General features: G+C 43.7%; 1 protein-coding gene across 1 annotated transcript in view; it reads right to left on the bottom strand.

The window, feature by feature from the left end:
* The window catches only part of nlrx1 (NLR family member X1), a 104,474-nt gene that overhangs the window by 70,622 nt on the left and 11,048 nt on the right, over positions 1-22,804 (bottom strand). Inside the window, exons 3-4 of the mRNA XM_072393131.1 lie at positions 9,648-9,736; positions 263-653 (exon numbers count right to left, since the gene is read on the bottom strand). Of these exons, the coding sequence (XP_072249232.1) occupies positions 263-653; positions 9,648-9,736 (480 nt within the window). The remainder of the gene's footprint in view (positions 1-262; positions 654-9,647; positions 9,737-22,804) is intronic.

Here is a 22,804-nt window from a genome sequence, read left to right as displayed (position 1 = left end):
ATAATTTGGCTATTTCAAGGCTCAATAAATGTACCACAAATTTGAATGATAGAACAAAGGTCAAGTAGGTATGGGCAATTTACTTATAAGCCTTGCCTCTCACCCCTGCATGTAACCATGCTGACTACTTATAAGTACAACATAAATCTGCTTCAAACCTACTTCATTGTACAGTGTAACCACCTTAAACACTTTTACTGTGCATATGACTATGTATGGTATTCTTGATTCATAACTTGACACTTGGTAAGAGATATCTCACTTTGACAGCTGGCAGAGGTCGTCACAAGAAAAAGGAAGCAGAAGCTTGAAGTGTGCCAATGTGGTTCCAGTGCACCAGTCCATAACCAGCTTTCGGACTACTGTACTCTTCCCGGTTCCCACAGCCCCGTACAGGAGCACATTGAGTCCTCGGCCCTCACTCCAGGTGTGAGTGGGCTCAAAAAGCTGCTCTATATTCACAGGAGGGATAGAAGGTGCCTCAGTTTTAAAAGGGGAGCCAAGTACTCCTGTCCTCTCCTCATCCTTTCTTTCCAGGATAAGTGGTTCAACATGCATGGTCTCTGGGTTAAAGAGATCGCCAAACTGTTTCTCCTCCCGAGGAAGATGGCTGAACCACAGAAACAGCTTCTTCTTGTGGATCTCAATTGGGTCTGCAGTGAAAGAGAAAAAAGGGATATTTTACATTTCAATATACATATCCTTTCTTCATACATATCCATTGACATACTTTATAAAATTAATCACATCTAATCAACAGAATTGTGGCAAGTTAGTATTTTAGTTTCATACTCTTTGTGGAAACGGTAGCCCTTTTCACACATTGATTTTGCCTTATCGGCATAAAAAAAAAAAGACTTGTTAACCTGCCAGTGTCCACCTTTGGTAATTCACACATGCCTCAGTATAGCATCAGTATGTGCTTTCAAGAAACAAAGTAGTTTTTCGGAATCAGCTGAGTGACAACAGCATCATTGGATAAAACATTGTGTTCTGCATTGCAGTCTCTCCCTTACACAGGAGCAACCCTTACATCAGTGGCAGATCAACCTCTATCCCTGTTCTACTTCACTGTAGCACATCCCCCATCACCACAGTCTATGGACGTATTGGCAGGAGTCCAATATTGCCCTTCACAGAGGCAACTGAAGTTTGTAAATAGGCTACAAGAGCTTGATGGCCTCCTTTACATTGATGTATTGGACCTAATAAAACTTTGTTTGGGATCAAATGGGGGCAATTACTAAATATCATACAGATAAGTTTTGTGAAAGCAGTAGTGCAAGACCAGCCCAGCTGGATCAGCAATACTGGTACTTTTTCATTAATTTCTAAAAACTGACAAAAAGACTGTATTTCATTTAATTCTGACAGCGCTCAATGTCCTACACTTGGAATTATTCAACCTTAATCCAATACTTGTTAGAGGGAATACATCTAACGGTAAAGAACAGGGACATGCATATGGCAGCCTAAGAACTCAGAAACATGCCTTGTATTATTGATTAAGGCATAATTGTTCACACAATGCAACATTTTGGTTTTTCTTGCCACCTTAAAATAAAATAACTAACTAAAATAAGTAACTGAGTACAATATGTGCGGTGTACAAATGGCAGCCTCATTAAAGAAAACAGTATATACAAGCAAGTGATTAGGAGAAGTGTCATTGTAAAGTGGCATTGGGTAAAGTGACATTTGGTATTTGGCCTCAGGACGCAGTGTTTCCACTAATCCTCTCTCGACCTGAGTTAGATGAATTCAAGAGTCTGATGGCCACAGGCAGAAAGGACTTCCTCTGGCGTTCAGTCTTACAAAGGGGTGGAATGAGTCTGTTGCTGAAGGTGCTTCTGTGGGAGGTAAGCACCTGGTGGAGAGGGTGAGTGTTGTTATCCAGGATGCTGTGCAGTTTACACAGCATCCTCCTCTCAGACACCACCAACAAAGAGTCCAGCTGGATCCCCAGGACAGAGCCAGCTTTCCCAATGATCTTGTTGATCCACCAACTGGTAGAACATCCTCAGCGTGACGTTACATACATTGAAAGACCGGAGCCTCCTCAGGAAATATAGCTGGCTCTGACCCTTCTTGTACACAGCCTCCGTGTTCTTGGCCCAGTTCAGTTTGTTGTCCAGGTGTACTCCAAGGTATTTGTAATCCTGGACCACTTCCACAGTCTCACCATTGATGGAAATGGGTGAAGGGGCAGATTTCCTCTTGCGGATATCCACCACCAGCTCCTTTGTCTTGGTGGTGGATGCAGATGGTAAGTCTCACATTACTCGACGAAGGAAACCACAACACCCCTGTACTCCTCCTCTTTCCCCTCACTGACACAGCCAACAATTGTTTACAGTAGTAAGGTAGTCACTGAAGATGTAGACGCAACGTCTCCCCCACATGTAAATGCACAAGAGCGACATAAAAGGCACCGCCGCACACCCAAGCATCTGGAAGATTACATCGTGGACCTGCCCTTTCCTCCCACCCCGACAACGGAGAGCATGAGGAGCAGCAGCCGTGGCTGACAGTGGACAAGCAGATGCAGGTTTTCGGCCAGGTACCAGCAGAGCCTCTCACAGCCCCTGTCCAGGCGATCCACTGAGCACCATGTCACTCAAACAACTTATGGATTCCATGTCCAGGAGTGAGAGGCAGGAAAGGGCTGAAATACATCAGGTCACCAACAGACTCCACCAATACGAACATCGACAACGTCGTCAACAAGAGCTGTTGCAGCATATTACATCATACCTACGGGAGGAAGAGGAGGATCACAACGTGAATGGGGCAACAACCCCTCTAATACAACCACATTCGCCAATACGCACCCCTTCACACATTTACTATCCAAGCCATTCCCCATCAACAGAGAAGCAGGGGCAAAACAAAGGGTCTCACACTGAAAGACACACACCAGCAGATGTGATTTTAAGAGAGAGAAGTTGAGCTGAGAGACTACACCCCTGAAGTAGTAGTTAAAGGAGCAAAATCCACGTTCACACCAATACATCCATCTTCTCCAAATCATCCAATCTCCTCCTATCCAAGCATCTCATCTGGTATTGTGACGCCAACCTCAGCTCCACAGCGGCTGATAAAGCCAGTTCCTTTGCAACCTTGGGTAACAGAGATATATTGCAGGGAGGATGAATTTGCCTCAAATCACCTACCTCAGGCACAGCAGTGGTTGAAAACTACGGCCCCGTCCTACAAGCACACAGCTTCATATCACGGACAACAAGTTGTGCCGAACAGTACATCACCCCCCAATCTACAGTTTACCTCAATATGCACCTATGCCAAACTCTGCAGTGCCATCTCAATTGCTGCCATCTGCCCCAGTGGTGACTAACACTGTCCCAGCTGTTCAGGCACAGCTTCCAACAACCCAGGCTCCAGCCCCACACAATTTCAGTCAGCAACTACGCTTGATTTATGGTGTTCCCAAACGAAAAATCCCACATTTCACTTCAGACAGTGAGAGGGAGTTTGCTAACCTGAAGTTAGCCTTGAATAACCTGTTCGAGCCTTATCCTGAATTGACTGAAAAATATAAATATCACGTGCTTATCAAACACCTCAAGCTCTCAGAGGCACAGATGATTGGCCAGTCCTGCAGACGCGATACATTCCCATACACAGCAGCTATGCATGCTTTACAGCTTCAGTACGGTCAGCCACATCAGCTAGAGCAGAGTGAAATGGCAGCTATCCTCACCGTGCCTGATGTGAGGTCAGGGGACGCACGCACCTTCCAAAGCTTCGCTCTCAGAGTTCATCTCTTAGTGAGTATTTTGCTATCCCTGGAAGGGCCTCAGGGGATGGAACTCAACTGCTGCGCCCATGTCGACCGCCTACTTGGTAAACTGCCTAAATATCACAGAGATGGGTTCATTGAATATCTCCACCTGCAGGGAAAACTCAACACCACAAGTCTCAACCCCTACAACTTATAAGACCTCAATGGTTGGCTTCACGGTAAAGCTCAGCAACAACGCCTGTCAAACAGATTAGTACAGCGCTATCAACATGAGAAACCTGCTAGCGATGGGAGAGAGGAAATCCCATTCAAGGGGAAAGTTCAGAGCATAGCAGTACACCATGGTGTAGTGCCCATCCAACCAAACACTAGAAACAAGCCCACGTCAGCAGTTGGTAAGAAGTCCTTTAACGTGAACTGCCTCTTCTGCGACAGCAAAGAACATTACATCAGTTGCTACCCTAGCATTAAAGTACAATCAACAATCAACTTCGCCGTATTTGATGACGGAGCACAACCGACCATGATCCTACCAACTGCTGTCCAGCAGCTTAGATTGAATAGTGAGCCTGAGACCTTAGCCTTACGCACTGTAAGGACTGATGTCACACACCTCCAAGGGTTAAAGGTTAACTTCGACATCTCCCCTAAAGGCAACCCACAGAAGCGGTTCAAAGTGCAGGGAACATTTACGGCAACAGGTCTAGATCTAGTGGAGCAAACCTACCCTGTACAGTTGCTTCTGAAATTACATTCCCACTTGCGAGGAATACCACTGAAGTCATTCCACAAAGTACGGCCATTAGTGTTGCTTGGCTCAGATCACGTGCACCTTACAAAAGCCACGGAGCCAACCCGCAGAGGATTCAACGGTGGACCCATAGCCATCCACACTGCCCTAGGATGGGCCCTGCAGGGAGCAAAAAGGTGTGAGCCAAAGTCAACATCAGTGACCCAGTGTCTTTTCACCTCGCTAGCTCAGAGGTTATGGCAACTCGATGTCTTAGCTTTCCGAAATGAGAAAATGGCCGTTGGTTGGGTGGGCTGGAGAGCAGTCACGTGTCAAAACGCAGCCTTGAGGGGAACCAGTGCTGAGTGCAATTGTGGAGGAGTGGTGGGGGCCGAGTCTCACAGTCTGTACACAGTGAGCACACAGGCGGCTCTTCAGAAAGCTTTTAATCCAGTTGCAGGTGGGGAGGGGGATCTGTAATTCCAGTAATTTAATGAAGAGAGGTAAGATGGTGTTAAACGCTGAGCTGTAGTCCACGAAGAGCATCCTCACACAGCTCATCTTGTTCTCCAGGTGGCTCAGAGCTGTATGGAGTGTGAGAGCGATGGCGTCCTCCGTAGACCGGTTCGCCCTGTTCACAAACTGGTCGGGGTCGAGGGAGGGAGGGAGACAGTCTCTGATGTGCTGGGAATCTGATCGCTCCAGGCACTTCATGATTACAGACGTCAGGGCGATTGGTGTGTAATCGTTCAGGCTGTCTATGGCAGGTTTCTTGGGAATGGGGACGATGGTGGAGGCCTTCAGACATGTGGGGACAGTGGCATGCGTCAGGGAGTGGTCGAAGAGTCTGGTGAGGATCCCTGCCAGTTGGTCGGCACATGCTTTAATCACCGCCCTGGGGATGCTGTCAGGACCAATGACTTTCCTGGGATTTACTGCTCTCAGGTTTTTCCTCACCTCGTGCTCCTGGAAAGAAAGAGGTGGAGTGCTGGGACCAAGGGGAGGCAGTGACTGCAGGTGAGTGGTAGTGGTGGTCTTGAAGCGGGCAAAGGAGTTTTGTAGGAGTCCTTAGCTAGCTTGTGGTGCTGTAGAGATCTCTGTCCTCGGTCCTGAAGGTCGAGTTTCGAGCTCTGGTCAGGGTCTGGACTTCTTTTGTCATCCAGGGATTCCTGTTTGGAAAGACCCGGATGCATCTATCCTCTGTGACGTTTTCTACACAGCACCTGACGTAGAAGAGGACAGACTCGGTGTGTGTGTCCAGGTCCTGATCTTCAAAAATGCTCAACTCTGTGCAGGCAAAGCAGTCCTGCGACTGGGCGAGAGCATTTCCATTCCAGGCTTTGATGGTCTGTGTGACTGGTATCGTTTGCCTTCTGAGGGGGGTGTAGGCTGGGAAGAGGAGCAGAAAGAAATGATCAGATTGTCCAAGGTGGGGGAGGGGGGTTGCCCTATATGCATGTTTTATATTTGAATAAACATGGTCCAGTGTGTTTTTTCCCCTCGTTGCACACTTGACGTGCTGGTGGAATTTGGGGAGCACAGTCTTGAGGTTTGTTTTATTGAAGTCCCCAGCTATAATGTGTACGCCATCTGGATGAGCTCTCTGTTGTTTAGTCACCATGAGCTGGAGCTGGCCGAGTGCCACGCTGACGTTAGCGCTGGGAGGAATGTAAACAGCAGTCACAATGGCTGCTTTTAGCTCCCGTGGCAGGTAGAATGGTCAGCACTGGACAGACATGGCCTCTAGGTCCGGTGAGCAGTAGGCGTCTATTACTCTGCTGTCCGAGCACCAGTTCTCAAGTACATAAACACAGAGTCCCCCTCCTATACTCTTACCGGATGCTTCAGTCCGGTCATGGCGGTGAATGGTGCAGACTGCTAGCTCCACTGTAGTACCGGGGATATGTGGGCGCAGCCAGGATTCGCTAACAATCAGCAGACAGCACTCGCGGACAAAGTGGTTGTAGGTCATCTGTGACTGCAGCTCATCCATCTCGTTTGCGAGGGCTCTGGCGTTAGTGAGGAAGATTGATGGTAGTGGAGGTCTGTGCTGTCGGTTTCTTAGCTGAGCTCGCAGGCCTGCCCAGCATCAGCGTTACTGCCTCCTCTCCCTGCACCGCCTTCGGTGACAATCCCAATGACAATCCCGACGGTCTCGCTATCTCTGGTGGGATGTTGCGAGTCTGTGAGAAGGTACTTCTCCATTTTTGCCTGAAATCCAATGAGTATCAGGTCTTGGTGGCTGTAGATGGGGTTGCTGCGGCACGGAAGTATCACAAGAAGACATAAAATACAAAAAGGTGCACAGGTAGTGCGGAGCCTTGAGCCGCTGCAACTGTGCGTGCCGCCATCTTGGAATACAGAGATAAAGTCATATTTATGAATGTCATTAATTTTGACCGTTACTTTTTTTGCAGGATGTAAAGCAACATACAATTTCAACGCGTTTCTTAAAACAAGAATTTGGTGCACAAGTTTGAATTTATTGTTATTGTTTCTCTAATCCACACAGGGTCAAAATTATACATACAGGCTCAAATATATACATACATTCACCTCAATCTTTCATTAAGTGGTTAAGACTCTAGAATGTATTTTAACTTGACAAGGCCAAACCTATTAACTAAGTGGTCATGATTGACTGCATCAGGTAGTTTCTCCTTGCCAGCATAAAAAGGACGTGTTTGTCAGCACTCATTGGATTGACCAATACTCAGAATCAGGGGAAAGTCCAAGGAACTAAGAAGGAGAATTGTAGATCAGGAGAGTCTCTTGGAGCCATTTCAAAACAACTGGAGATTCCAGGATCATCAGTTCAAACAACTGTACCTACGTACAAGTTATTTGGATGTGCAACCACTTTGCCAAGATCTGGAAGAAAACCCAAATAGTCACGCTCAGATGAAAGGAAACTACTTAGGATGTTTAAGAACAACCCAAGATCCACCAAAGCTCAAGCCTGCCATGAATAGGAATCTGTTGGAACATCAGTGTCACAACGTCCACAATGAAGCGAGTTTTACATCGCCATGGACTGAGACAGTGAAAGAAAGAAGCCCTTGCTCCAACATAGACACCTTCAAGCTTGACTGAAATTCGCAGCTGCCCCCATAGATAAACCACATGCCCCTCTGGAGAAAGATTTTATGGTCAGATGAGACAAAGATTGATCTCTTTGGCTACAACGACAAGAAGTCAAGATGAGAACACTGTACCAACTGTCAAACATAGTGGTAACATCATGCTCTGGGGCTGTTTCACTGCCCATGGTATGGAAGTGGATGGAATAATGAAGGAGGAGGACTATCTCGAAATTCTTCAACTTCACCTTAAATCAACAGTTCGACGGTTGAAACTTGGACACAATTGGGTGTTCCAACAGGATAATGACCCCAAACACCAATGAAAACTGGTTACAGAATGGATAACGCAGGTTAACATTAAGCTCAAACATTCTGGAATGGCCTGCCCAAAGCCCTGACCTCAACCCTATTGAAGTGTTGTGGACTATACTTAAGCGCAAGGTCTGTGCCTGGATATCAACCAATTTAAATTAACTGTTCCAATTCTGCAAGAAGAGTGCTCAAATATACAGTTGGAGTTATGCCAAAAGCAAGATGATGGCTACAAAAAGCATCTGGTGGAGGTAAAACTTGCTAAAGGACATCTAACCAAATATTAGATGGGGCGTATGTATATATTTGAGCTTGTATGTAATTGTATGTAAACATTTGTGGATTACAGAAACTCCTAAATAAATTCAAACTTGTGCACCAAATTCTTGTTTTATGAAAAGCATTGAAGCATTGTATGTTGCATAGACATTACATCCTGGAAAAAGAAAGCTTCAAATAATATATAGAAGTTCTCGAGATCAACCAACCCCAGGACCGGCAGCGACAACTTGGCCACTGCAGCAAGTACTAATTATTACATAGGAACGGCTAAAATCCAGCCCAGTTAATGCGCTTTCAAGTGCTAGACAGCACAAAGGAATATTTGTGTTCCAAATCTTGGAAAATCAAACAGCAAATTATCTACTCTTAAAAAGAACATTTTCCTTCTGTTCAAATTCTACAAACTGCTTTTCATTGTTTCACATTCACCTACACAAACAAACACACTCACACAAAGGGCTTAATATTTCTTCAAATTTGCGCTCTACAAATAAAGAAATTTTTACAGTCACACACCACATATGAGAATGTGGAAATGTGTGGTTCAGTCTAATACTTCTTGTGTTTTGACACATGGAGGGGCTGGGGACAGCATCAAGTGGGTTGAGTGGAAGACCTACCCATTGAGCAATGACTTATCAGATGACAAAATATAGAAAGAGTATAGGCAAAGATCTGACATTACCACTGCCTCCTGTTCTTTCCTCGTAACTATTTTGATGCAATCTAATTTTTCAATAGGCAGAGGGATTTGCATCAGATTGCTGTCTAACAAGATGCAAAGAAATTCTCAAATGTTAGTGGGTCTGACTTTTTTCCCTGACCGATATACAGTTTTTTTAAATTATAAAATATGTACATGTGCCTTGAAAATTATTAAACACAAACATATGAGGCTAGAAAGATTTTAAAAATGCATATGTTGCTTCAGGTCTTAATGTATTAGTGTGAGTAGTTGGGAGTATGATTTATGAGACAGAGCAATCATTCTTAACTTGTTTTTCAAGTAATGCATCAAGTGACTAAAAAGACTTCCACACCTACAGACCCTGAGGCAGTGCTAAAAACCATTAATGATTCTGAGTCGATGTAACATTAATAATCTAATAAAAATTTATGATGCAGCAAAATAATTTCTTCAGGGAATAATACCGTATTATTTCAATAACTAAATTTTTTTAAACAAATGAATATTAGTAAAAACAAAAAAAAAGCTGTACATTAACATAGACAGTGTATTGATTAATCACATTGTGTTTGCTTACTTTTGTGACCTAGACGAAGTTAAGACCACATTTCATGAGTTGTCAAGTCATATATCTTTGTAACTCAAAATGGCTCTTAAATTACAACTTACAACTGTAAAGTTAACTTTTTGCTGCAGTTGCTACCACTTGACTTTTAAGGACATGGTTAAGACAATGGTATGCTGTCATTATCATCAAAAGGCAACACAGATTCAAACCGAGTTGTGCACCTGGATTTGAAGAAGTGAAGCTGAAGGTCTTGAGAGAAACATCCATCCACCTTTTCCACCAACTTAATGTGAGCAACTTCTTTTTCGATCTGGAAAACACAAAGGCATGGCCAAGTCTGATAAATGGTACAGTAAGAAAGGGGGGGGCTTGCGCATTGATGTTTCAGGTTAACGCTCCGATTCCTCCATAAATTAAAAATACAGTAAACTCTGTTATAGATAACTGAATGAATACTTACGAGTTCCTCCAAATTAGGCTAACTACCATTTGTAAGGCAAGGCATTTTTTTGTAGAGCACAATTCGTACACGAGGCAATTCAAAGTGCTTTACAGCGACATAAAATCACAAGAAGGCAGATAAAATCATTCCAAAGCACAAAAAATTACCAATTCAATTAAATGCAAATAGTGCAGATAGAATACTTTCAGTTATCATATGTGTAGCGGGTCCCGGCTTGGTCCCCACTGACAGATATATAGATAACCCTCTGATAGGAGTTTTCTGGAAATATCAGGCAGAAATCAGCGAAGCAGGACAACTGTTGCTCATTCTCCATTCATCGGATTATCGTTTTATTCTCACATTCATTTTTATTTTTTCACTGCAATCATGAATTATTTTGTCTGCATTACAGCATTAGGATTAACCATTTTAGATAACATTCACATTAAATGTCTACTTTTACATGTTTCTACAAAATAGACTTATCAAAATTAGTTTTACACCAAAGAAACATTTTCCCTTTTAATCATGTCATCAGTCTATCGTCAACCATGTATGCACTTCACTCTTACACACATCCTCTTTATCCTCTCCTTAAAAGAGTGTTCTCTTTACATAACTGTACATAAAGTATGCAAAGTACATTAAGCGCTCACAGAATATAACAGAATGAATCTCTCTTGCAGTTAAAACTATTTCACATTTACTCTATATGAACACAAACTAATTGTGCATTGGAGCACCTTCTAGTACAGATCTCGTTGGATGGAACTCTGGGGCTACAGCACTGAGTTCATTCTGCAGGTTAGACTGAGCGATTGGGGGTCTGATTCTCTTCCTCTCGTACACTAGTATGGACCGGAGACAATATGTATATTCCTCCTCTTCACCAGAGTGTTCAGACTCCTGTCATTATTGTTTATGTGACTGTCTCTCTGTTTTTGTCTTTTCCTGGGTGCACAATGACTCTGCACATCTTGTTCTAAGGGCAAATCATTAACAGGTAGCAGGAGATTATGATCCAGGACACGGAGGGTTCGATCTCCTGTTTCTGGCTGAATTCTGTACACCGGTCCATCTCCCATCTTTTCAACAACACGATGAATCCTCCTCTCCCAGTAAGCCCGAAGTTTGCCTGGACCACCTCTCTCTGACAGATTTCTGACAAGCACCCGATCTCCTGGCTGCAGCACAATGCCTTTAACGTGCCGGTCATAATATTTCTTTCCCTTATCTGAGCGTTATCCACTGTTGTCTGATGCAATCTTGTATGCCTCCTGCATGCGAGAAGCCCATTTCTGTGCGTATTCTTGTCGAGACTGTGGCTCTTCTTCTGATTTCAAACCAAAGAGCAGATCCACAGGCAAGCGAGGAGCTCTCCCATATAAGAGAAGGAATGGTGAGTAACCTGTCGCCTCATGCCTAGTGCAGTTATATGCGATGACTATATGGGCTAGGTGATCCTTCCACTCTGTTTTCTTCTCCTCCTGCAGGGTACGCAGCATCTGTAGAAGAGTCCTGTTTAACCGCTCGACAGGATTCCCCTGCGGGTGGTAGGGAGTGGTTCGGGAGTGCGCAATTCCTGACAGCTGTTGAAGTCTCTGGAAAAGGCTGTTCTCAAACTCCCGCCCCTGATCATGATGAAGCCTCTCAGGATAACCGAAGCGTGGAATGAAGTCATAAAAGATCTTCTCAGCTGCTGTTCTTCCTGCCTTGTTCTTGGTGGCGTACGCTTGAGCAAAACGTGTAAAGTGATCTACCAGGACTAGGATGTACTCGTAACCACCCTTACTCGGTTCAAGATGGAGATAGTCAACAGAGTTTAGTTCAAAAGGGGCACTGGTTGTGATTGAGCCCATAGGTGCTCTCTCAGGGACGTTAGGCCGTTTCTGCTTTATACACCTGCACTGGCATATGACATAGTTTTCAATGTCACGTTGCATAAATAGCCAATAAAATCTTTCTCGAGCCAAATGGGTGACTTTGTCTTCACCAACAAGCCCCATGTCATCATGTAGGTGCTTTAGCACAGTTGCCTTCAGCTTACTGGGAAGAACCAACTGTTTCCGCTGTCCTGTCTGCCTGTATAATATTCCCTCATCAAGTTTGAGTCTGTTCCATTCATGTATCAGTCGGTGTGTCTCTGGTCCCATTTGTGTTTTTCCTTTATCCTGGGGTTTCCATCCTATTTTCTTTAGGTGAATCACTTCACAGATGGGAGCATCTTCCTTTTGAGCAGCTCTAACACATTCTGGAGTGATAACTGGAATGCCTTCAGGAGCTGTGCCATCCACATCAGACTGTAACTGTAACGCGGCCACCCATGACACATTATTGTCCTTTACAGCTTTGTCCCCCTGCCAAATGGCAGCGACTACATCAGGGGGCATTGGCTCTGTGTATTCTTTTAAGTGGTTGTCAATATGCACTGGGGTTCGTGATAGTGTGTCAACATCTGCATTTGACTTGCCTGGCCGATACCTAATGGTGAAATGAAAATCAGCTAATTCACCCACCCAACGATGTCCAACTGCATTTAACCTGGCCGTACTCAAAACATAGGTAAGGGGATTGTTATCAGTGTATACAGTGAAGGTGGGGGCATAATAGAGGTAACTGTTCAAAAGTCAAGTCAGGTATTTAGGGCGCTTAGTGACTCGTGAAGGTGTCCAGATAGACCCTAAAGATCTTGAGGCAGTTCAGCTTTTGAAAGATAGAGAACCAAAGAACGTAGGTGAGGTCTATTTATCACAGATTGCCCACTTCAACGCCAGGATCTCCAGTTTGCCCGAATGGAGATGGTAGTTTTTCTCAGCAGGCGTAAGTGTCCTGGAGCCATAAGCAATAACACGGAGTTTGTTTCCCTGTTGCTGCTAGAGTACTGCTCCCAAACCTTCATTTGAGGCGTCAGTGTGAAGGACAAAGGGCAAGTTATAGTCTGGATAGACCAAAATGGGTGGACTGGTTAGCATGTCAACAAGGCACGACACTACAGCACTGTGTTCTTGTGTCCACTGGACAGCTGTTTTGGATGAAAGCTGACCATTCTTTGGGCTCTTTAACTTAGTCTTGTTCGGTCTCACTGGGGTGGCTCTCTGGCTGGACTCACTAGGATTCTCTATTAGCTTAAACAGTGGCCTGGCTATCCTAGAAAAGTCCTGTATGAATGTTCTGTAATAACCTAGAAAACCTAGGAGAGCCCTGACCTCACCTACGTTCTCGTACGGTGGAACGGGACATAGCTCTGTCCCTGCTCTGAGCTACCTGGAAAACAGTTAACTGGCTTTATTTCAATAACTTCCTCCAGTGTTCCTAAAACTGTTCTCTTTGTGAGATAGATGTCATGTTTAGTGGCGTTCTGTACAGGAATTTTGACAATTTTAGTGAACCCCCTTGGAACATCTACGACCGCTGGAAACAATTCCAAACCCTCAGGACAATTACTCACTAAGTTGGGTTGAAAAAGCATAGCCCCGCCCCTCTGGCCATTCCCTGATTCTACACCTCACAGATTTGCCCTGCACGGATAGTTACACCTCTCTTCCCTGTCCTCACACTGTACTCATCTGCGTCATCTGGGGTCAAAACCTGGAGGGCAGAAACTAGGGCTTCCACTGCACTGTCACTGATACTTAAAGCTTCTTTGAGCAACACAGAAATATCAGCACCCTCTCTCTGTTCTTTGATTATCTCAGCTATCACATTACGCCCAGAAGAAGAGAACTAAGGCAGTTCTTGCTGATTAACATTGGCACTTGGATGGTGACATGTCCATAGTTCTTGCTACCAACCTGGAGTTCAACATCTACCCATCCATCAAAGGGGACATCTGTGCCATTGGCTGCAGAAATCTCCAGAGATTCACCGAGAAGGAGGGTACCTAGTGGTTGGATTTGGACATTGGGGAGTGCTTCTTCCATCCATGTTCTCCCCACCATCGTCACATGAGCCCCTGAGTCAAGCAGCATTTTACGAGGGACTCCATTAATAGCACATGAAACCATGCATCGCTTTCCTATGAGCTGTGCCAAGTGCTTTCTCGTTAGTGATTGACATTGTATGTTTGCCTTTACAGAACTGGTTGTTTTAGAGTGGCTGGTTCGTGCTGGGGCCCCCTTAGCTGTCACGATCCCTGGCTGCCCCTGTCCAGTGATCTTGGCCCGTTTCCCGACATCCTTTGAAGACAGCCGATAGCGCGATGTCCAGCTTGGCCACATACAAAGCAGTGGGGGCAGCTCATCTTACTCTGCTGGACACAGTTGCTGCATCTGCCTCGGGCTTCAGATGTTGGTGGCTGAGGACGGGCTGCAGTTGAGCAGGGGTCACCTGAGGCTGCACTGTCAGTAGGCTTCACCATTTGGGCCAAGTGTTTTGTCAGGGAGGAAACTTTGACAGTCAGTTCTCTAATAGCAGCACGATTAGCCTGTAATTCAGTGTCAACTTGGGTTTGCTTAGTGGAGTCACTACTGTCAGGCTGAGCAGCATTTACAGTCACTGGTCAGTTCTTAGCTACTGTGCCAAGGCGTTTCAGTCTTTCTGTCTCCTCACTAGTAGACTTGGTTATTTGATCTAAGAGATGGTCATCGGTAACCTGTAAGTCTGTGAGAAGAGGTTTAAGATCTTGTCGAACATGACTGCTTTTCTCATTTAACCCTTGGTAAAGTGTGTGGAGAAAGGTGCCTTGAATGAGTTTTTTGTCGTAACTAAACTCTGCACCCGGCTGTTGTGACTCAAACGAAACACGCTGCTTTAAACCTATTATTTTGTACAAAAATTGTCGTGGGCTCTCTTTATCTTGCTGTCTGGCATTACTTAGCTCTTGAAAAAGCTCAGTGCTCTGGCCAGAGTGCTCAGTGCTCTCCGATGTGTGCACGGAGAAACCGCTTGAGTTGATCAACAGTTAAGTCACTTTTGTTTGTTAACATTTCTCTGAAGGTACCAGGTTTTATGACTTTAATCACAGTGTGAATTATCTCTGACTCAGTAAAACATTCCTGTATCCCTTCATCTATTTGTTTACAAAGGTTACTGTAAGACATGTCAGACCCAACATCAGAGATTTGTCCATCATGTAGCTTAAACTCTCTGCGTGGAAGCATAGCTGCAAAATCATTCACCCTCAGTACCTGATCTCCTGAACTGGAGGATGTACTCACTCTACCATGGAGGATGCCACCTGCTGTAAGTGGTCTAGCTGATGTCGAAGTGGCAAGGTTCCTTGGTGGCAGACCAATGTCTCTTCCTAGAGGTGCTGAAGGTGGGTTGATGTGTGCATCTCTGTCCGATAATTTTGGCGGTGGCAAGTGAGTTTCTCCGTTCATCTGCGATGGTGGTGTGGGAATGTCTGGATGGTTGTGGTCAGGGTGAGGCGGAGTGGAGCATCGCTCTTCATGGGCCGTTGCCTCTGCTGCTTTAGGCGTGGTCTGGACAGCTCCACTTCCTTCGATGTCTGTGGACAGCAGGTCACTCAGCAGGTCGTATAGGAGGAGGAGTTGGCTCATACCTTCATCCTCCATGGTGCTCAATTTCTTGCTTCGGAGGTAGTCAACAATGAAGTCATATAGTTCTGGTTTACTGACGTCATCAACGTCGGGAGTGGTGCTTCCATCTTCAATCCAGCTCACAACTTCCTGTAGCTGGTTGACACTCAAATACGAAAGACTCTTCTGGATCTTGAAGATCAGCATCCGCCGTGGGGTGACAGTGGCCATTATGACGTTACACTCGCGGCTTCTGCTCTCTGGATGACGCACTGGGTTGCAGCCTTCCCTAAAGCTTTGGGCACAGGTTCACGTCGTCTCAGCACTCACTTCACCAGGTGGTTGCTCTAAACAATCCCGGACGAGCCCCCAATTGTTACCGGTACTAGACCTAGGGGAAATCTGGACCAGCAGCAAGGGTTACACAGGCTAGAGAGCACTGCGTAGCCAAGGTATACATGTACCAACTCTGTGAATTAACAAGGAGAGGACAAGAGTTAGCGTTGCTCATGCTAGTTTATTTCTGATACAATGCAAAATATAAACTCATATTTCATAAAAGAAATTGGTTTAACTTGTAATATGCCTCAACACAATACATATTCACTTTTCCTTCTGAATTAATTAACTCACATCATACACATACAATCCTACTTACACTTATCCTACACTAACATCATATAAACATTTGTACAATACAATTACCATCTCTCTCTTTCACACACGTATGGACGACACTTAACAAAATGGCGATAACACGCCATAACCCGCGAGTGTCGTTTGAACCTGACGTTTCGGATTACAGCTTCGACGCCGCTGACAGATCACTTTTAACGAGTTTCACACATTTCTCATGTTACAGATCGCTATTGTTGCTTAAATTCTTACCACCAACACTCAGTGAAACTAAGTAGATGAAAACAACTCACCTCGCCGACACACGTCGGGACAATTAACTCAAAACTAAACTTAAAACACATTCGACTCAAAATGATCTCGTAACCTTACAGAGTAATTGAGGAAGCATTCACCTTAGTTATGCAATTATGCTGAATACCGAAACATTCATTTTTACCGTACCTGTGAATTAACAAGGAGAGCACAAGAGTTAGCGTTGCTCATGCTAGTTTATTTCTGAGCTGCGCATGAGCGGAGCCAGGTAGCTATTCTCCCTAGTGAAATCCACAGCAGCACTAGAGCACCACCTATGGCGTAACTATATACTACTTCGATGTATGTGAAGTGTAATAAATGTCAATTGCAAATACATATATGAATAATTAAATTATTTACAAAAAAATAAAGAGTGTGCCAGTTTACATAAAAACTAAATATAGCATTTTCCTACCTATTACACTGGCTCATAGCTTGCCGCTTTAACCGTGAACTCGAACTCTATCATTGTTTCCAATTTTAGCTGTGCGCTCTCCATCAAGAATACAGCCGTAGCTGGCATTTAACTTCACATTAGCATTTGTTTCGACCTTCCGAGCAATGTACCACACACACACACACACAACTAATTTATACACATACAATAATAACCCACAAATTCCCAGGAGCCGAAAGAAACAAAAGAAAGTAACCGTTTGGCTACGGCGTCGGACGCCATTTTCTCAAATGCAATCGTCACGTACCCGCGACACTTTACTTTATTTACACACTTAGCGATCTTTTAGCTTATGGACCACACATCACCATGGATTCATATTAGCTTATAAACATCTTTAGTCACAGAAAAGTGAGTGAGTAACCAACCTGGAAATATCAAGCAGAAATCAGCGAAGCAGGACAACTGTTGCTCATTCACACTCGCGAAGCATTTCAAAGAGCCCAGGTGACGCTGCTGGTATGTGCTGCCAACTAGTGTCCATTTCATGCAACAGCATGTTATTGTGTGTTTCTCTGGATGACTTCTTGTTCTGAATTGGACATACTACAATAAAATAATACAATAGCAATAAACTAAAAAGTGACTCTCCGAGGAAATTAAACAATAATATCTCAACAAAACACTTATTTTGTGGGTATCACATCTGCACAGCTAAATAGAACTGTTTTCAGCCTGGATTTAAACATTGTCAGAGTTGAGGCCTGTCTCACATCTTGTGGAAGACTGTTACAGATTTTAGGAGCATAAAACTGAAACGCAGCCTCACTTTGTTTAGTCCCGACTCTGGGCACCAGCAGGAGACCCCTCCTGTTCATATGCCTCTAACATGTCAGAGATGTACTTTTGTGCTCGACCACAAAGAGACTTGTACACAAACAGAGCTGTTTTAAAGTCTATTCTCTGAGTGACAGGAAGCCAGTGCAGAGACCTGAGCACTGGACTTATATGGTCATATTTCCTGGTTCAAGTCAGGACTTGAGCAGCAGCATCCTGGATGTACTGCAGCTGTCTTACAGCCCGTTCAGAGCCCAGTGAGCAGGTCGTTACAGTAGTCTAACCTACTGGAGACAAATGCATGGATTAGTCTTTCTAAGTCTGGTTTAGACACTATTCCTTTGATTCTGGCAATGTTTTTTAGATGGTAAAAAGCTGCTGATGTTATTGATTTAATGTGGCTGTTAAAGTTCAGGTCTGAGTCCAATATTACCCCTGGATCTCTAACTTGATTATTAGGTTTTAGAGAGAGAGTCTCAAGGTGACCGATAACACTTTCTCTTTGTTTCTGTGGGCCACAGACAATGATTTCAGTTTTGTCTGAGTTTAGCTGGAGAAAATGATTTTGCATCCACACACTGATCTGTTCGATGCAGTGACACATTGTATCTACAAGCCCGTGTTCTCCTGCTATCAGTGACACATAGATTTGAGTGTCATCCGCATAGTTGTGGTAGGACAAATTATAGCTGCATATTAGCTGGCCGAATGGAAGCATGTACAGATGGAATAATTAACTGAGGGAGTGATCCCTGGGGAACCCCACAGGTCATATCCATTTGGTCTGAGACACAGTTACCAACAAAATATTTCCTGTCCTCGAGATAGAACTTAAACCAGTTTAAAGCATTGTACTCTTCGAGAAATGTTATTTGTCTAGGTCAGAGGACACCTTGCTATGATTAAAAACTCGATTGTAGCTCACTGTCTTTCTGATTTTCTGACTATTTCCATGGCCAAGATGTGTTAGCTTGAGATTACCTGGCTGTGACATTACTGTCAGTGTGCACATGGAACCCAGCTGATGATGTCAACCATCCTGCAGTATGTGTAACAAAAACTCTCAAACAGTTTAGCCATGACCAAAACGTAAGACGGTGATAACCTTTGTAAGCCTTGAGACCACAGAAAGATACCTTGAGAACGATGCCTCTGATCACAAAGTATTTAACTCCTTCCTATTTTGGGTTAATTTACCTAAAATATCTATCGATTGCACACCCAAAACAATTGAGAGCTGTTCTTGTACCACATGAAATGAATACTTAAACTTGGCCTTCTTATAAAGTTAACACTCTGGATTGTTTTTCCTAAGCAATCACAGTCACTCAAAAGGACTGAGGTGCAAATGTTTAAATGCTGAAAAAAAAATGGAAAAAGCATATAGACATAGAGATTACAGTTAAAGAAGGGGGGGGGGGGGTGCTTGATAACAATAAATGGTTGTAGCCAAATTATATATAGCCGGCACACGAGGCACCAACAATATATATATAGCGGACATACGTAGCGTGATGTGATAAGATATAAGGATTTATCCAAAAGTTCTCACTATCTGAATCAGCCTTATTTTACCTCGTTTTAGGGCACCACCTTCAATCGAAGGAAAAAGACTTACGAGATCTTACGACTCTGGTATGTTAAATCAATAATCAATTATTAATTAATAATTAATAAATTCCAGTATCATTTAGTCGCTACTCGTGAATTCTCGTTTTGTTGGACTCACGCATACGTAAAGAACACATACACAAAAACCGGTTGATTGAACCATTTATTAAAATGACATGACCAAAGACATGAACCTTAAGACAACAGGACAAATGCTTTGAATATGGATGATTACATAAGAAACACTTAGTGAATTGAAAAGAACTAAGGGGAGGGGATGAATGGATACCGGAATCATTTAAATAGTCTAGGTTTGTTACTATTTGAATTTAAAAGGTTAACAGCTTGGTTTAATTTATCATTTTAACAGTGAATTCTCTCGACACCCACCGCATATCGTCTGAAATGTAAGAACAGGGCAGATCTTACGGTTAGGTCAGCTCCGAACCACAGGTCATCCCCAGCGGGTCCCACTGGGTCTCTCTCGGTTCCGTGTCTCACAGCCTTCGTTGTGGTTGACTTTCAGGGACTGGACCAGTCGCTTTCCTGCGCTGGAGCGCTTCTGGTTGCTTGAAGACAAGTGGGTGGTGTGTCGGAATTCACCGCAAATAATGACAAAATTGTCCAAGGGTCGAGTTGGTTTTGGTTGCTGACCAACTCTGATGAGGTGAACTTAAATTCACCAAAGATTGACAAAAAGGTTGACAAGCTGAACTCTGGCTCCTTTTGGTGATCAAAAATAGGTGAGGAGCAGCAGAGTTTCAAACGTGCTATAGAGAGGAGACAGGATGAACAAAAACAAAAACGCAAAATGTATCTTTCTACTACATTCTTCTCTTTCTGTCTTTGTTCGGACCTTCTTCTTCCATCTCATCTTCCTCTCCTGCCATTTCCAAAGACTCTCCACCAGACTCTCATTCCATCAATCTTAAAACTCTCTGCTCTTCATCTTCTCATCTCTATTCTCTATTCTCTATTCTTTATTCAATTCAATATTCTGACTTTTCCTCACGGTTTCCAGAGTTTGATTCGCAGAGGCAGTGCATGACGTAGGCTTACACTACACTTTCAGCCAATGGTATGCCTGAAACTGTTGTGATGTCTGCCTGGGCGTATTTTGTAAGGCAACCTGCAACGAGGGTGCCTCAAAGGAATTCGACTCCTGCATTCCTCCGTCTCATAAACATTTGTTCAGAGGATTCTAAAAACACCATAACTTGTTAAGATATAAAGGGTAAAGATATAGCATAAACTTAGGATATAAAGACAGCAAACATAACATAACATGATGGTTACGAGTCTCAAAATTCAGATGGATATCTGTAAAATTATGACGTATGAATAACGAACCAAACAATGTTATTTTCCTGTGTTAAACACACATAATACAATAAGAAACAGCTGAAGCATTGGCTAACAGTTGCATTATTTCATATAAATGTCACATGTCATATGCAAGTTGCTGATTTCATTTTGGGTTTGACTATTCAGTACTAAGAACCACTCGGGGGCAATGTGGCTCAATAAGCTGATTAGTCATTTTCCAAAATAATAATATCTTCCGTATCGTTCCACGTACGATCATGAAAAAGGTATTAAAATGCAGCTTGTGATATCACTGAGAACATGAAAGAACTTGTACAAAGATATAAAGCACAATTAATACAGTTTCAAGATTCAGCTAAAAAGTGATTCTGGGTGAGATCCTTTTGAGAAGTCCATGCTGCGGCTGTCTCTGGCTTGAGCCAGAGTCAGGGCAAACTGTCACCATTGTTTACTTTGACCCATATAGGGTCAGAAAGGTCCTGTTCTGGTTTCCCCCAATACTCTCCTGAAAGGGTCCATTGTTTGTTCAGCTTCGTTAGCACTAAGCTATTAATGCATTTACCTAAATTTATGGCACAGGTCTATAGAAAGAGCGGCTGAGAAAACTCCCCCAAAATGCTTTCGTGGGCAAGGGTTGTTGTAAATTTCTCTTTTTTGATGTAGAAATCCCCCATCTGGTATTTCCACACTGACCATTCCCACAAAAGAATGTTGCAGTCATTTAAAGTCTTAAGTTTGTATTAAATTCCACACTGGAGTTCGATACATGGTGTAATCAGAAACATGTCAGCGTCTCTGCACCCCAGATGTTGAACTGTTGGATCTGAGAGTCTGTTCATGTTGTGTACTAAGAGAGTTCACCTTTGTTACCTTTAGACACTGTGGGACATCATCAACTAAGTTTTTGCCAAGTTACAAACATAATACCCCAATCCATTCATGGCGGCATATGAAGATCTCAACCACATCTCTCTGCACGGTGGTGTGGTGGTTAGCACCGTCGGGTGGCAACACCCATTCCGAAATCCCGCTATTCCGACATCCCACCATTCCGACATGCAAACGTCCCACCATTCCGACAAGGCTTTCCATATAAGGAAATGTGGGTTACTCAACAGGTGAGTCCCTTCTTTCTGTTCGTGCAATTTATATGTTTAACACTTGTTTACAGATAAGCGTTATTAAAAACACAAAGTCTCGGCAACTGGAGGAGGAGAAGCAGACCGCGGTGGTTTTCAATCACACACTCCAATGCCACTTGTTTCAACTTCCGAAAATTTAATCCAGGAAAAAAAAAGCTTACAAACATGGACCGAATCGGCTCCATAATACGCACAAGAATCCAAAAGAAACGAAAGTTAACCAGAAGAAAGCAAATAAACAGCATGAAGTGGTCAAAATTGGTTTTACGCATGCCTATGTGCGTCTGGCACATGCGTCTTCGGGCTCTCCCACGTTGGTTTGTGGATGAAAGCTATATGTTCAGCTGTAATGTCATGTAAAAACATTCTCTACATGACATTTTCTCCCAGGTGTGACCAGTTAGGTCCTCAAGATATCAACAGGCTGTATAAAGCCTTGCGCAACGGCTGTGTGTTTGTGCCAAATGCGCAAAGCCCATCCGCGCTTCCCAAAATTGGAGCGAGTACTCATAACTCACGTGAATAACATGAATAAACGTTTTTACTGCATTTTGTTGTGTTTTATACGTTCTATGCTGTCATTTCTCTCCTCTCCTATTGGCAAGGCAAGGCAGCGTGCTCGCAACTGTGTCCTGTGCAGTAGCCGTGATATCTGTAATTGCAATTATTACTTTTGCATATGATGACAGCGTGCAAAAGACGCATGGGCTCTGTGGAGAGCTCCGCTCCATCTGGCTGCTCTAACAGCTCACTGACACTGTATTTCTGCTTAATCAGTTTCAGTCTCGCCAGAGTTACATTAATATCTGTATTTTTATATTTGAAATTTCAGGGGATTTTGATAATAGATTATTAAAGTTTGTTTGCGAGGCTGTGGCCTCTGCATGTGCAGAGTTTGTGCGCCAAACTTTAGGGCGTTTTTGCGCCGGCATATCATTAGTGCAAAATGTTTTGGGTAAAAAATAGGCTATTAAAAGGAACTGTCGGAATGGCGGTATGTAAAAAAAAAAAAAAAAAACATACCACCATTCCGATCATAGGAGGAAAAAAGTGTCGGAATGACGGAACGTTTGATAAAAAATTAAGATGTCGGAATGGCAGCATGTAACCAGCACCGTCACCTCACAGCAAGAGGGTTCCAAGTTCGATCCCTGCCTGGGGCCTTTCTGTGTGGAGTCTGCATGTTGTCCCCGTGTATGCGTGGGTT

Source organism: Leuresthes tenuis, unplaced genomic scaffold (assembly GCF_036924035.1).
Source record: "Leuresthes tenuis unplaced genomic scaffold, fLeuTen1.0.hap1 SCAF_9, whole genome shotgun sequence".
NCBI lineage: Eukaryota > Metazoa > Chordata > Actinopteri > Atheriniformes > Atherinopsidae > Leuresthes > Leuresthes tenuis.
Note: the sequence above shows the minus strand (reverse complement) of the source record. Positions and strands in the feature narration are given on the sequence as shown.